The sequence below is a fragment of the Aplysia californica genome, unplaced genomic scaffold (assembly GCF_000002075.1).
Source record: "Aplysia californica isolate F4 #8 unplaced genomic scaffold, AplCal3.0 scaffold00936, whole genome shotgun sequence".
NCBI classification, from domain to species: domain Eukaryota; kingdom Metazoa; phylum Mollusca; class Gastropoda; order Aplysiida; family Aplysiidae; genus Aplysia; species Aplysia californica.
Window position 1 is genome coordinate 96,641 of NW_004798206.1, and position 16,027 is coordinate 112,667.

At 39.8% G+C, this 16,027-nt stretch overlaps 1 protein-coding gene across 1 annotated transcript in view; it reads left to right on the forward strand.

The window, feature by feature from the left end:
• The window catches only part of LOC101860702 (protein spinster homolog 1), a gene marked incomplete at its 5' end in the record, with an annotated part of 29,078 nt that extends 13,319 nt beyond the window's left edge, over positions 1-15,759 (forward strand). The window contains 3 exon segments of the mRNA XM_013089360.2: positions 1,781-1,867; positions 6,174-6,209; positions 15,589-15,759. Of these exon segments, the coding sequence (XP_012944814.1) occupies positions 1,781-1,867; positions 6,174-6,209; positions 15,589-15,695 (230 nt within the window).
• Between the last annotated feature and the right edge of the window lie 268 nt (positions 15,760-16,027).

Genomic DNA, 16,027 nt, shown 5'->3' on the forward strand with positions numbered 1-16,027 from the left:
CGGGGGCAAAGTGTTAAGTCACATCTTAAGAAAGTAAAAAAAAATGGAAATTCAAAGTTTGAATGTCTGTAGTTCATTGTGAGTACAATGTATAGCATTTCTTTGACCTTACATAGCAGAAGACACAAGACTTAACAGGGTTATCCGTGGGACCAGTTGCAGAAAAGGAAGTTCTAATTTTTAACTCTTTCACTCCCAGGCAGGGAGCATTATCCTGTCAAAGAGCACAGAGCAAAAAAGTGTCAGGTCTTACAGTGAAGGGGTTAAAGAATAGAATGAGAAAGATCTTAGATGTTCTTGTTTTTGCTTATGATGATTAATTTTGAAAACAATACGCCCTCTGTGCTCTGTGTTTCTAGATTCCTAGATATTTCGATTTCAGATTTCAAATGATTTGATTCATTTTTAAGGCTTTTGGCCCATGTTGTTGTTGTTGTTGTCAAATCCCTTTTGCTGCGAGCATTTCGCTCTTGGCAGCGCAATGCCTCCCTCAAGTAACCTGTTATAATATATGACTCGGCAAATACCCTAGATATTACTGTGTAGTCTATGATAGTTTTCTTTTAAGGACAAGCAGGCTAACTCATTATAACATGACCCGGCAAATACCCTAGATATTATCGTGTAGTCTATGATAGTTTTCTTTTAAGGACAAGCAGGCTAACTCATTATAACATGACCCGGGAGAATCAGAGCGGGATCTTAGAGGTGACTTTTGTATAGTAAAAATGCTGTTTTCTTAACACAGCGGGATCGTAAGCGGTGGGATCTTAGGCGGAGACTACTATATTAACTATCTTTATTGTCTTGATTATTATTATCATCATTATTATTGCTATTATTATTTGTGTGATGCTTATTCCTCCCCCTGTGAAAATAAAAACTTCGGCCTTCTTATTTTATTGCCTTCTCTTTCCTCTCCCTGAATGTATGACCTTGTTGTTCTCCTCAATTCTACACCCTCCCTTTCCCTCCTTTTCCCTCCCTTTCCTTCCCTTTCCCTCCTTTTCCCTCCCTTCCATTCGCCCAGTTGGTATCATGCTGGAGTACAGAGCAGATGGCCGTGGTTCAAATCTCAGACTGGGGGGGTTTTTGAACTTGGGTTATTTTATAGAGTTTTCAAGGCTCTCAACCCACTTGGCTCTGTTCTGTCAGAGATGGGAACTGCTGCTTTTTCTTTCCTCTACCTTACTATCGTCATTTCCCTCTACTTCTTTTGTATGTTTGTCACTCTCTTGTGAACTGCTATTTCTGGGGTGCCTTGATGGTCGAAGCAGACTTTGTGCTGTTGAAGCTAGAGAGGCGAGCAAAGTAAGCCTGATTCCCTGTATGGACTTCTCTGTTGACATCCATCCCTTGGCGCTCATATGACCTTATGCAGTTGTGAGTGCCATAAAACCTTACTAAAACTAAACTAGGAAACAGATGCTTAATTTGGAGGTCCCACCTCTTAACCTCTTGAACAACCAAATAGTGTTGACTGGGGCGTAAAACCGAAACATTTATACACTTAAACCCTCCTATCTCCCCTTACCCTTTTTTTGCCCCCCCCCCCCCCCATTTTTCTTTACTCGACACCCCCCCTGCACACAGTACACACACACACACTCACACACACACTCTTCACACTCTTCAATCCCCCCCCCCCCCCCTCCATTTTTTCTTTGTTTGACGACCCCCTCCCCGCTGCTCCGCACCAATTTGCTTACCTTACGTTTGACCCCCATGCACCCACCCCCCACACGCGTGTCGTTTCCCCCCCCGTGTCTCTCTCCTACAGGTGGCGGTGATGTGCACGTTGCCGACGACGACGAGCTGCTGGTGGACGGAGCAGACGTGAACTTTGTGGCAGAGGACGAATCTCTTAGTGAGCCTTATTAACTTTTTTTTAACGATTGACGCGTCGTTGCCGTTCTTGTTGTTACTGTTGTTGCTTCTTGATGCTCCCTCACCCTTTTCTTTTCAAAACTATTTTGGTCACCTTTGTTTTTTTATTTTTGAAGACTCCAGTGGAAAAAAACCCCCAAACCATTTAACACTTTGCCATCACAAGCATTTTTGGGGAAATATAAAGAAGCTGGGTGGCAGACGTCGCTGATCGGGGTTTTGTGACGGGAGCGGAAGTTCGGCGTTCTTGACGATTGGCGAGATGTAACGGGGGCAAAGTGTTAAGTCACATCTTAAGAAAGTAAAAAAAAATGGAAATTCAAAGTTTGAATGTCTGTAGTTCATTGTGAGTACAATGTATAGCATTTCTTTGACCTTACATAGCAGAAGACACAAGACTTAACAGGGTTTTCTGTGGGACCAGTTGCAGAAAAGGAAGTTCTAATTTTTAACTCTTTCACTCCCAGGCAGGGAGCATTATCCTGTCAAAGAGCACAGAGCAAAAAAGTGTCAGGTCTTACAGTGAAGGGGTTAAAGAATAGAATGAGAAAGATCTTAGATGTTCTTGTTTTTGCTTATGATGATTAATTTTGAAAACAATACGCCCTCTGTGCTCTGTGTTTCTAGATTCCTAGATATTTCGATTTCAGATTTCAAATGATTTGATTCATTTTTAAGGCTTTTGGCCCATGTTGTTGTTGTTGTTGTCAAATCCCTTTTGCTGCGAGCATTTCGCTCTTGGCAGCACAATGCCTCCCTCAAGTAACCTGTTATAATATATGACTCGGCAAATACCCTAGATATTACTGTGTAGTCTATGATAGTTTTCTTTTAAGGACAAGCAGGCTAACTCATTATAACATGACCCGGCGAATACCCTAGATATTATCGTGTAGTCTATGATAGTTTTCTTTTAAGGACAAGCGGGCTAACTCATTATAACATATGACTCGGCAAATACCCTAGATATTACTGTGTAGTCTATGATAGTTTTCTTTTAAGGACAAGCAGGCTAACTCATTATAACATGACTCTGCAAATACCCTAGATGTTATCGTGTAGTCTATGATAGTTTTCTTTTAAGGACAAGCGGGCTAACTCATTATAACATGACGCGGCAAATACCCTAGATATTATCGTGTAGTCTATGATAGAGATCAGCACAAGTGTGTGTAAAATCCTCCGTGTTCTTAGAATGGGGGAAAAATCTCTTTTTAAAAAAGTTGTAACTTATCTGGGATTTTTTTCATTGGGGTCTCTTTTTGATTCTTTTCTATGTCATGATTCTTTCGGACTGTGCTCGTGTCAGCTCTTGAGACCAGGACTGTGTGTATAACAGTCCTGTGTGTCTGGCCTGAGAAATGTGTATGTGTGTATGTTTTTGAGTAAATGTGTCTGTGTGTGTGTTCGAGAGAGAGAGAGAGAGAGACAGAGTGAGGAAGAATTGAGAGCACCTTGTACTCTCCACTAGAACATCCACATACGGTCGCTTTTAAGGACAAGCGGGCTATCCCAGATTTCGGGGATTTACAGAAATCTTGCCCTACATATTGGAGAAGTTTGGTTTCATTGGTGTGTATATTTGTTTGGTTATAGAGAAAACTCTCCTTGTCTTTTACTTTTAAAGAAACTGAACAAGGGGCAAAAACTGTAACTTAGATTTTCTCAAAACATCATTTTACGGGATTGCCCCCTTGTGCTTAAAAGCGATCATATATGCATGATGAGTGTTATAAGCAGCACAAGTGTAGTATTTTTTATATCGTTTGTTTTTTGCAATCTGGTGACCTTTTCATTTTGTTGTCATTTGTTGCATCTTGTCATGGGTCAGTGTGGTGTGGCCCAGTGGGCAATGAATGTTGAGTGGAGGATGTCATGTAGTGGGTGGTTGATGGGTGCTCTGGTGTGGTTTGCTCCTTCTTTCCCACCAAATATCTATCGTCCTCATCACTCCTTCTTTTGTGTGTTTACTGCTCACTTGTAACACCTCTAATCATCGGCACTTATATGACCTTATTGTGTTGCAAGTGCCGTAAAACTCTTACTAAAACGTGAAACAGGCTTGTAGTTGTAGTCTAGATGGTGTATGTTTTGTCATTGTCACACTTGTGTGTGTTGTGAGTGTGGTTGTGTAAGGGGGAGGAGGTGGGGAGTGGGGGGGGGAAGGGGGGCAGACCTCACAGAGATGCGCTAACTAACAAGGTTTTGCAGTGATGGGTGAGAAAGTATCCTTAGTGGGTGGTTGGTGGGTGCTTTGGTGAGGCTTGCTTCTTCTTTCCTATCAAACATCTATCGTCCTTATCTCCCCTTCTTGTTTTTTATGTTTGTTACTCTCTTGTAACACTTGTTATCTTCTGGCGCTCATATGACCTTACGCAGTTGCATAAAAAACAAGGTCAGTCTTCTGTCCTAATGGTCAGTCTTCTGTTGTAGTGGTCATTGTCTTTCCTTCTCTTGTAGATGTGAGCCACCCTTGAACCCTTGGTTTCTAGGGGGATGTGTGCATTTTCACTGTCAGCTCTGATTTTCAGCAAATCTCATTAGTCAGGACGTGGATGGTTGGCGGGTGCTCTGGTGTGGTTTGCTTCTTCTTTCCTATCAAGCATCTATCGTCCTTATCTCCCCTTCTTCTTTTTTATGTTTGTTACTCACTTGTGACACCTCTAATCTTCTGGCGCTCATATGACCTTTAATGCAGTTGCGAACGCCGTAAAACCTCTACTACAACTTAGCCAGGACAGCAGTATCATTGTGTCAGTGTCTGTGGACTCTCTGTCTAGATATACCTACCCCATGGGGCAGTGCCACTGACTGAAATGTCTTTAGGCCATTCCCTCGGGGAGACACTAACCATGTTCTTATGCACAGTAGAATTGTAAATTTTAAATGGGCTGATTCATCGATGTCATGATCATAACTGTGCGGGAACTGCAACGGGGAACTGCTGCTTTTTCTTTTCTAGTCTTTACTATCGTCAGTTTTCCTGTACTTCTTTTGTTTGTCACACTCTTGTGACCCGCTATTTCCGGGGTGCCTTGATAGTCGAAGAAGACTTTGTGCTGATGAAGCTAGAGAGGTGAGCAGAGAAAGCCTGATTCCCTGTAAGGATTTCTCTGTTGACATCCACCCGTTGGCGCTCATATGACCTTATTATGCAGTTGCGAGCGCCGTAAAACTTCTACTAAAAAAACCCCTTAAAAAACTAATCAAGTCAAAAGTGAAATTCCGATGCCTTTTTAAAAATAATTTTGGTGTTTATGTTTTCCGAGGGCATGCGTTCATTTGTTAGACTAGACATGTGTTTTTCATTCTATTGCTAGCCTAAATGTAAACTGATGCTAGCAAAGTAGGTGGTTGGTGGGTGCTCTGGTGTGGTTTACTCCTTTCCTATCAAATATCTTCATCTATCATCCTTATTGGTCCACTTTCGTTTTTGTGCTCGTTACTTTCTTCTATCACCTCTAATCTTCGGCTCTGATCTGACCTTGTTATTTTGCAAGTGCCGTAAAGTTTTACTAAAATTAAGTACGTGTAGGAGGAGGAATAGAGCTGTATTGTCTTTTCTGCTGCAAATGGAATTTATCTCTGCTCTTTTGTGAGGCACACGTCATTTACACTCTCTTGTGTTTCGCCTCCTCTTTCACGACCAGCTGACAGCACAGATGTATAATTGGGAACTCGGAGCAACGAGTACAGAGATTTTGTTAGTTTTGCTCTTCTTCTTCATGGCTGAAGTCAAGATAAAAAGCCCGCAAACTGCGCACATCCACTAGCGAAACTAATGCCTTAAGAAATATTTCAGATGGGGCAGACTCTTGTCTTCTCTGCCAAAATTGGTCTCATTAGCCATAGCAGAAGCCCACAAATCATCTTAATCCTTTTTTTTCCCTTTCTATTTCTCTTTAACCCTATCCATACGCCCCGGGGGGTCTTTCTGTACCCCGGGGGTTGTATTCTTCACTTTTTAGAATACTTCTAGTACAAAGATCTCTTTGAAACTTGCAGTATTTCTCAAAGAATCATTTTGACAGACTGCTATGCAAAGCGTACGGATCAGATTAATGAGTACATTTTCTCTTTGGAAAGTGGTGGCACAGAGTTCCCCATGTCATATGGATACGATAGTAAAACACGGGGTACGGATGGGGTTAAGGAATATTCTCCTCTTCCTTTCCAGATGCATTGGACATTGTCGAGACATTGACGAACAAACTTTTATTATTGTTATTATTATTGTGTTTTTGGCCAGTTTGTTCTTCTCTGAGTATGTTCTTTGGTTCTTGTAGGTCTCCCAGTGTTCTTCCCGGGGTCACGACCTCAAAGTAAGTTCATTGCTGCTCTCATTTTTTTCCTTCCACGTTTTCTTGTTTTGCTTTGCTCTAATTTTGTGCACTGTGAACACGAGCTGCCCTTCTTAATTTTCCACACGGTCTGGTGTACTAGTAGTTGTTAACTTCTCGGTATATTCTGGAGCACTAATTGTCTAGGATACAACTTGTTGGGGAATTGTCTGGAAAGTTCACCAATGTCTTACTGTGATGTAGCAATTAGGTACTTTGCTATATTGTACGCAGAAGAATCGAGTTCGATTGTCATGTGGAGAGATTTTTTCATCGAGCTCTCCAGTCTTTCTGCTAGGGTGTTGTATTCCTCTCAGCCCGGGTTGGCTCTGACTCTACTACAGGCACGATTGAATCAGCCTGCCTCCTTGATGGAATTTAAATAGTGTCATTGGGGGCATAAAACACCTTAACCTATGATAACTTCTTCACAGTAAAAAGTTCAGTGCTGTTTTTTTTGTGTGTGTGTTTTTTTAAAAATTTACAAAGCGTCCAATGTTCAGGATAAAGTAGTAAGCGTTTTATGGCACTTGCTGCACAAGTTCATGATAATATAAGTGATGAAGATTAGAGTTCAGGTGTTACAAAAGAATAACAAACACAAAAGAAGGAGGGGAGATCAGGACGGTAAATGTTTGGTAGGAAAGAAGGAGCAGACCACACCAGAGCACCTGCCAACCACCCACCGTGTACAGGAGGCAATATAATCCACTGATTTGGGGATGGGACTGGAGAGGGTGGAGGGAGGGGCAGGGCATGATATGTTGAGGTGTTTTTTGTATGACAGAAGGTCCTCTTGACTGATAGAGTTTGTTCTCACAAGTTTTGAGGAGTTGAGACTATCGTGTAAGAAAGTATTCTTCCTCAGTAGCAGTTCCGTTAAGTTTGTGGGAACAGGTTCAGGGGTGTGAGACTCTATTCTCTACTTTATGTAAGAAAATAACAATATATTCTACTCGAGTGGCTGTTTCATAAACAGTATGTCCGCATGAATAGCAGAATTCGGCCACCACAAATAGATAATAGAAAATAACAATATTCTACCCAAGTAGCAGTTTTGTAACAGTTTGTGGGAACAAGTTCAGAGGTCTGGGACTCTATACTTTATGTAAGAAAATATTATAATAATAATAATAATAAATAGCATTTATACTGCTCATTTCCATTTTCTAAAAGATGCTCAATGCGCATTACAACGAAAAAGACATCACATTTTAAAAATTAATCGACAAGTGTGTACGTAAAACAAAGTATTATACATATAATATAGATGCATATGTGTAAAAATTTATATGAGAAAAACAGTCTCGCAGTGAGGTTGGAAATGTGTTCACTAAAAATATGCAATGCAATAAAAATTCACGAACGGTCAAATATTTTACCCGAACATCAGTTTCGTAAACAGTTTATGGGCACAAATTGAGAAGTGTTGAAGCTCTGTGAGGTCTGCTTCCTACTAACCCCGCTGCTATATAGAGTGCTCTTTGTTGCATAGCATGTGTGTAATGTAGTTCTGGCTGTTGGTGTGCTTTCTAGTGTGGAGTGTTCACTCGCTCAGTGTGTTAGCAGGTGTGCTGTATTCAGTCTCTCAGTGTGTTAGCAGGTGTGCTGTATTCAGTCTCTCAGTGTGTTAGCAGGTGTGCTGTATTCAGTCTCTCAGTGGGCTATCTAATGTGCTGTATTCAGTCTCTCAGTGGGCTATCTAATGTGCTGTATTCAGTCTCTCAGTGGGCTATCTAATGTGCTGTATTCAGTCTCTCAGTGGGCTATCTAATGTGCTGTATTCAGTCTCTCAGTGGGCTATCTAATGTGCTGTATTCAGTCTCTCAGTGGGCTATCTAGTGTGCTGTATTCAGTCTCTCAGTGGGCTATCTAGTGTGCTGTATTCAGTCTCTCAGTGGGCTATCTAGTGTGTAGTACTCACTCTCAGTGTGTTATCTAGTTTGTAGTACTCTTTCTCTCTCTCTGTGTAATCAAGTGTGTAGATCTCTCTCAGTGTATTATCAAGTGTGTAGTACTCACTCTCTCGGTGTGTTATCAAGTGTGTAGTTCTCACTCTCTCAGTGTATTATCAAGTGTGTAGTTCTCACTCTCTCTGTGTGTTATCAAGTGTGTAGTTCTCACTCTCTCAGTGTATTCAAGTGTGTAGTTCTCACTCTCTCAACTCTCGGTGTGTTAGCAAGTGTGTAGTACTCTCTCGGTGTGTTATAAAATGTGTAGTTATCAGTGTGTCTATTGTCGTACTCCCTCTTTGTAACATCACGTGCCACACTTCTGAGAGAAGAAGCATCCAATAAGCTATACTCTCCTCACTCTCATTACTGAAAGCGCTGTGGGCATAATATGCTCTAATGTGGTTGACACCTTCTTTCCTATCAACATCTGTCATCCTTATGATCTCTCCTTCTTTTCTGTTTGTTACTCTCCAGTAACATCTCTAATCTTCGGCACTTATACGACCTTATTGTGTTGCAAGTGCTGTAACACACTTACTTAAACACCTCTAATCTTCAGTGCTTATACAGGCTACTTGTTTGTGTTGCAAGTGCTGTAAAATTCTGTGGGCGGTTTTTGGGTGCTCTAGTGTGGTTTGCTCCTTCTTTCCTATCAAACATCTATCATCCTTCTACCCTTCTTCTTTTTTATGTTTGTTACTCTCTTGTAACACCTCTAATCTTCTGGCGCTCTTATGACCTTATGCAGTTGCGAGCGCCGTAAAACCTCTACTAAAACTAAAAAACTAGCTCTAAAATTCTGACTAAAACTAAAGCTAAAAGCTCTGTGTCTCTGTGAGTCGTGTGTGTGAGGAAAATGTCTGTGGTGTGTTTGATCAACTGTCGGACGAGATTGCACTGTTTGAATTGTGTACGTTGGTGGTTGGTGGATGATCTCTCTCTTTAGTGAGGTTTGCTCCTTCTACTTCTTTCCCTGGCAAACATCTATTGGTGGGTGATTGGCGGGTGCTCTGGTGTGGTTTGCTCCTTCTTTCCAATCAAACATTTATCGTCCTTATCTCCCTTCCTCTTTTTTTATGTTTGTTACTCTCTTGTAACACCTCTAATCTTGGGCACTTATATGACCTTATTGTGTTGCAAGTGCCATAAATCTCTTACTAAAACTAAAAAAGTGAAAGGATGCTCTCTCTGGTGAAGTTTGCTCCATCTTTCCCTGGCAACATCTATCGTGCTTATCTCCCCTCTTTCTGTTTTGTGTTTGAATGTGTCACCTTGTCATCTCTAATCTTCAGCACGTATACGAACCCTATTGTGCTGCAAGTGCCGTAAAACTCTTACTAAAACTTTTAAAAATTGTGTATGTACAGCATGTTTTGTTTGTGTGCCTGATGTTGCAGGAGGGTTTGTGTGAGGCGCCAGAGAGGGGAGCTAAGTACGGTACCGTACCGCCTTTTCCTTTGCCCCAGTCTGCTGATGTTTTGGGCATGCACTTACGATAACTTTCGTTCGTATTGTTTGCATCACCATGTTTAACACTTTGTTTAGAGATGCCAATTTTCGGGATCAATCTAGAAATCCGGATTTTTAAGAGTTGCTTCGATTTTGTTCAGATTTTTTCGACTCTTATGCATGTTACAATGCACTTTTTATATAAAAAGTCTTAATATATATATATATATATATATATGTGTGAGGCGCGCTGACAAAATGAGTTACTTCTTACAATCCACAAAAGCTGATATTGGCCAAAAATCGACACTAGGGACACATTTCTAGGTTTTCTATTGATGCTATAGTCATTGAATACTAAATGCCTTTTGTTATTTCATACTTATAAATTGTAAAAACTTAACCTATAAGCATGATAATGTATCTATTTTTATAGGGCTCAAATCCGAGAAGTAACTCATTTTGTCAGCACGCTTCACATATATGTTGCAGTAGACAAAATCATCCCAAAATTTTAAAGCTTCTATGAGGCTGAAAAGTTCTGGATTTTTCTTCCGTTGCACTTTGCCAGTTGACATCTCTAACTGAGTTTGTTGTTGTATTTATTGCATTTTTGAAACTCACATCTTATTGCTTTAGTTTCTTGATGTTGTGTGTGTCTGTGATACTTTGTTGATGAAGCAGCATCTTGTTGACTCATTGCGGAATCTTGCTCGTTACCTAATGCCCACTCGGTCGAGACTGCTTGTAAAACAGGATTTGTCTTGATTTTTTTACAAAATTGCATGTTTGCCAACTGTGCCGATTTTCCCGGGACTGTCCCAGATTTAGCATTCAGGATTTTTCAGAACCGTATCAGATACTGTACAGTACAAGAAAGCTAGTCCCACTTGATGTAATAGTATAGTGTTCATTAATGTAGTGTATACTGTTGACTTCTCCGCTTGTGTTGAACTCGCTTGAGTTGTTGTTCGGTTAAGTTGATCTTTTTCTCGGGTCCCAGCACCTCTACTTTTCTTTACAGTAGAGATCCAAACGGTTACGTTGAACTTCCAATGAGTTGATATTTTTCACCCCCACGGGGCGGTGCTACTGAGTGGAGTGTCTTTATATTAGGCCATTCTCAAAGGGGGGGACATTAACCTGTTCTTATGCACAGTAGAATTGTAAATGGGCTGATTCGTCGGTGTCATGCTCATAACTGTGCCGGAACTGCAACAGGGAACTGCTGCTTTTTCTTTCTTAATCCTTGCTATCATCATTTATCCTCTACTTCTTTTGTATGTTTGTCACGCTCTTGTGACCCGCTATTTATGGGGTGCCTTGATAGTCGAAGCAGACTTTGTGCTGTTGAAGCTAGAGAGGTGAGCAGGGTAAGTCTGATTCATTCCCTCTAAGGACTTCTCTGTTGGCATCCACCCCTTGGCGCTCATATGACATTATGCAGTTGCGAGCACCGTAAAACCTCTACTTCTCTACTAAAACAATAAAACATGATCTTATTCCACTCCCCGCCTACATCAAGTCATCCGTAGTCGACTGTATGATAAAATCTGATCATGTTCTAAGTCTGGCGTCCCAGATTTAGGTTTTGGACAAGTTGGCAAGGCCTGAAGTTACCGAGGCTTCAGAAGTGGTATTATATTCAGATGTCTGAAATTGTCAGAAGTCAAGTTCTTTCGCTACTTAATTAATGTTTGGATGAATGAGGAAATTCGTATCTCTGGAAATCTTTTCTTTTACAGTATTTATGTGTCAAAATCCTGGATTTACAAGCTTATTTTCACTTTTCTTTTTTTAGGAAAGGAGATGGGGGAGGGGGAAGGAGGATGGGGGGGAGGTGTCACTTCGCCATCTTGAACGCTTTAATGTGACTAAAATGACTCGCTGTGAAACTGCTGTTGAAAAATATTTCCTTGAACTTTTGAATAAAAAAGGAACACACATACTAACATAAATTAAAGTAAATGACATAACAGTGATGAAAAGTTGGTGAGGAGAATGTGTTTCTCTGTACTCGCAGTCTCCATATATACATATAATGTGTGAATTAAAAATTCCTTTTTTCGGTACATGAGAGTAGTCACATCATATGGTGGGGCGTGCGGACAGTGTCGGTAATAGTATAAATAAAAAAGTGGTAGCATTTTTCTGGATAAATCGGGAATTCGGGATCTCTGAAATTGTCTGGCTTTCGTAATAAACTCTTGCTTACACATTTATATTATATATATATATATATATTTTAATCTCTTTTTGCGAGTTTTATATTATACCGTGCTTTATATTATAAGAATACTCTCGACACAAGATACATTAGAAACTGCACAGCATTGTGATCTGTGAATTTCTTTTCGTAGCCAGTTGGCAGCTCTATCTTTAACCCTCTCCGTATGCCCTGTGGTCATTTTGTACCCCCGGGGTTGTATTCTTCACATTTTAGAATACTTCTTCTAGTTCGAAGAACTCTTTGAAACTTTCAGTATTTCACAAAAAATCATTTTGACAGACTGTATGCAAAGTGTATGGAACGGATTAACGAGTAAATTTCCTCTTTGGAAAGCGGTGGCACAGAGTTCCCCACGTCGTATGGATATGATAGTAAAACACGACGTACGGATAGGGTTAAGAAACTTGCATGGTTTTTACATATTTTTTTTAGTTAGTCACAATTTAATGATTTTAGTATTATTTTGATGAACTGGTATTTGATTTAATTACACAGCTGGATTTTGTTCTGCATTGTTTTTTTTGTTTTTTGTTTCCATGTTTTGCATGTTGTGTATCTCACCTTGACTTGCCAGGTGTCCACACCTGTAACCTCATCATTCACCTTTTCTTTTCTTACCAAATTATATTTGTTTTCCTGTTTGATCAACTTTGATTTTCTTTGAAAAGTTAGTTGTTTTGTTGTTGTTGTTTAGTTGGTCCATTTTTTAATTCTATGATATGGTAGCCTTTATGTAGCAAGGTTAAGAATTTCTATATATATATATGTGAACTACATTTTAAAACTTTCTTGCAGCTCATCTTTGGTGTAAGTAAAGATGGTTTGTTTACTTGATTATAATATATGAAAGTCTTAAAGAGTCTTTGGGTGAAAGATTTCTGGACCAGCGTCCATGGTATTGGGTTTATGCCCTTTGCCCTCTTGCACGAAAAAGACCTTAATGAGATTTCCGTGTGGACAGATTTTTAATTAATCCAAGTAACCCTCTGTCTTTCTGCTGGGATATTACAGTGTATCCCTGATAGGCAGGGTCGGAGCTCACCCCCTGTAATATAACCTGAATTGTGTCATTTGGGGTGTAAAAATACCTGTTGAAAAGAATTTTTTTTAGAGAGGTTGAGTTTGTTCTTGTTTTTATATGATGTACAGACCAGTGCTGATTACAATTTTTTGTTACAGAAGGTGGTGATTAAAATATTTTTTTTAATTTAAACATTTTTTTCTAGTATTTTTTAGATGTTTGCATGCCAAGCACAAGAAGTATTCCTACAGTTATTGCTCTGCTTGTGTTTGGCGTTATCACAACCTCAGTCTGTTAACCCTTTGTGAGAACATACTACTTCTTTCTGCTACGCTAACATCTAACGTATCAAGATCTGTGGTTTGGCCTGTGTGTGGCGTTGCTTGCTGGGCTACTTCAACTTTCTGTTAGTTGGTCTCTTGTGGAATGAACCTTGTATTGTGTAACAAAGCTAGGTGCTACAAGGTCTTCCTTTTCATCGTCAAATGATTCACTTTTATAGACAGCTGACTTATATCTGAACGTTTCGTTATGAAATACTCATTCTTTGGCAAGCTGTTCAAATTTTCTCAGCCCAGACAGCAAAATTTTTTAAGAATGAAAAGAAAACTCGCTTCATTCTTTTAACAATTATTAGATTATTGTACCTCGATTCTACTTATATGCATCTTTTCTCGCTTTTTTCGACATATTTATAATTTGAATTTTTGACAAAGTATTTCTTTAGCACACATGCAACCCACACCACAGATTTAGTTTTTAAAAACTGCAGTACCGGTAAAAATATGTAGAAAATTGTTGGCTTTGTACATCTGGCCAATGATTCATACTATCATTGACTCTCAGATTCTTATCTTGTGATGAATCTCTTTTGAAATAATAATTTTTCATCGCCTTTGTGCAGAGTTACAGATTCAAAAAAGAATTTGACTTACTGATCAGATTTTTAAAAATCTCTATGGGCAATATGATAGAGTATAGAGAGAGGGTGTTCACATTGTAGACTGCGGTGACTGCCTTGTTTTAAAGTAGACCAGTGCTTGCTGGTCTGGGAGATATCACTCACCCGTGGATGATTGGGTCATTTTTGAGTGTAGTAGGGATGTCTTGTGTGGAAGTTGTTCTGGTATTGGTATTAATAGTAGTATTGAGTGCCGTGCTTGCAACTACATATTGGTCTGTCCCTGTCGTTTTATGCAAGAAAAATTCTGAAATTATGCAAACTGAGCCCAAAAATGTGAAATTATGCGATTCTGTTAATTTTAACAAAAGAATGATAAAGGAAAATAATCCGAAATTATGCAAAAAATGATAAAATTCTGCTAAATTATGCAGGGTGCATAAAACCACGGGGACAGATTGGTGGGCGTCATGGCAATATTTTTAGCCTCTTACTTACTTAATAAAAATTAAAGGTGGCAAAAGTGGGTGCTGGCTATGAAAATGTTGACAAGTACCACATTACACAGAGCTTTGAGTTGTATTGTTACAGTGATGATAATAATAACGGAATAATGATAATGGTAATAATATGATAATGATATGATAATGTCATTACTGTATTCAAAATTAGATCAAGAGTTTTGTTTTGCGATAAAGATGTGCTTCTATGATTTATTTATTGATGCAGTACAATATGTACAGAAGAGAGTTGTTACAATTGTTTCAGAGAATTATAGGGATATTATAGTAATAATCAGTTGTTTGCTTTGTGTGTGTCGAGGGAAGATGATTTGTTTTGTAGTTAGATGTTTCTTTGCCGACGGGACTTGTACCGTATGCCACAAAGGTGCTCGAGATAAATCTGAAAATCTGGATCTCTGAACATTTTACAGATTTTGAATTTTTGTAATAAAGATGACTACTTTTTTACAATGAACACCCACTCTTTGGTGTCTCTATCTCTAGGTGCTCACAACCCCCCCCGCCCCCCCCCCCCCCCCCAACAAATAAACAATAAATGACAGCTGACACATTGACACAATGTTCTTGCATGCTGGATCGACCGTTCAACGTACATCAATCCTTTCAAATACGCGTATACACACGTAATCTGACAAAAGAACATGATACAGTTCACAAAAGACAGTCACTGTGGCTGCTGATCGCACGACTTGTTGTTGACAAAAGAATCAAGTTTTGCGAGACTTCAGGCTGATCATTGAGAAGTTTTTGCACTTTTCACAAAAACAGTCTTGGTACAAGATGAACTAGACAATATATTCAAGTTGATATTGTCCTGAACCTTTCAGACTTGTGGAAATGCAACTGCAGGGACTCAAAAATTGATTGTTGATTACCCCAGCACACATACATTTCCACAGGGTCTGACAATTTTTTTGATTTTCTTTTGTAGCCAGTTAACCCCTCTGATCTGCCATTGTTTTAACAAATACTTTAGGGCCTATTTAGGCTGTTTTTTTCAATTTTACTGGGGAGCCCAAAGAGGTTATCTAATTTATAACCCCCTTTGGGAGAGCCAAAAACCTGAATGGTAACAATATGCTGTGGTTTTTTTACCCCTTCTGTAAAATTGTAAAAACTATTATGGCCCATTATGTTAGCCTAATGTATAAAATTTAATAAAATGAGGGCAGTGATGTCAGTCAAAGAGATACAGCTAGCATTTTGCTGTTAGTAGGTGTCTTGTAATAGTGTGTCATGTTCTGACGAGCGTGTGTCTTGTTGTGTCTCTCCTTCTGTCAGGTGTGTCAGGAGCGGTGGCCGGAGCGGTCCAGGTGGCCGACCCCAGCGTGCAGGCGGTGGACAGTGAGGGCGATGCGGGCATCCCATCTCGGAATGTTGTCGTGTAGCCGGGGGGGACGGGATCAAACCTCGCTGCTGCTGCTGCTGTCGTTGCTGCTGGTGGTGGTGGTGGTGGTGGTGGTTGGGGTGGAGGGGCAGGACTACTCTTTGTGTGTGTGGGTTTTTGTTAATGTGTGCGTGTGTGGTTCGGTTGTAAATTTATGTATGTGCGTGTGTTTGTGTGTTATATATAATATGTGTGTGTGTTTGTGTATGATAATGTGTATGTGTGTGTGTGTTTATATCATGATGTGTTGTTTGTATTTTGGGTTATTTTATTCCTCTATATAATAATAACATACTGTAATATTTCCCCTTTTTGTTATTTAGCGGAGGCGAG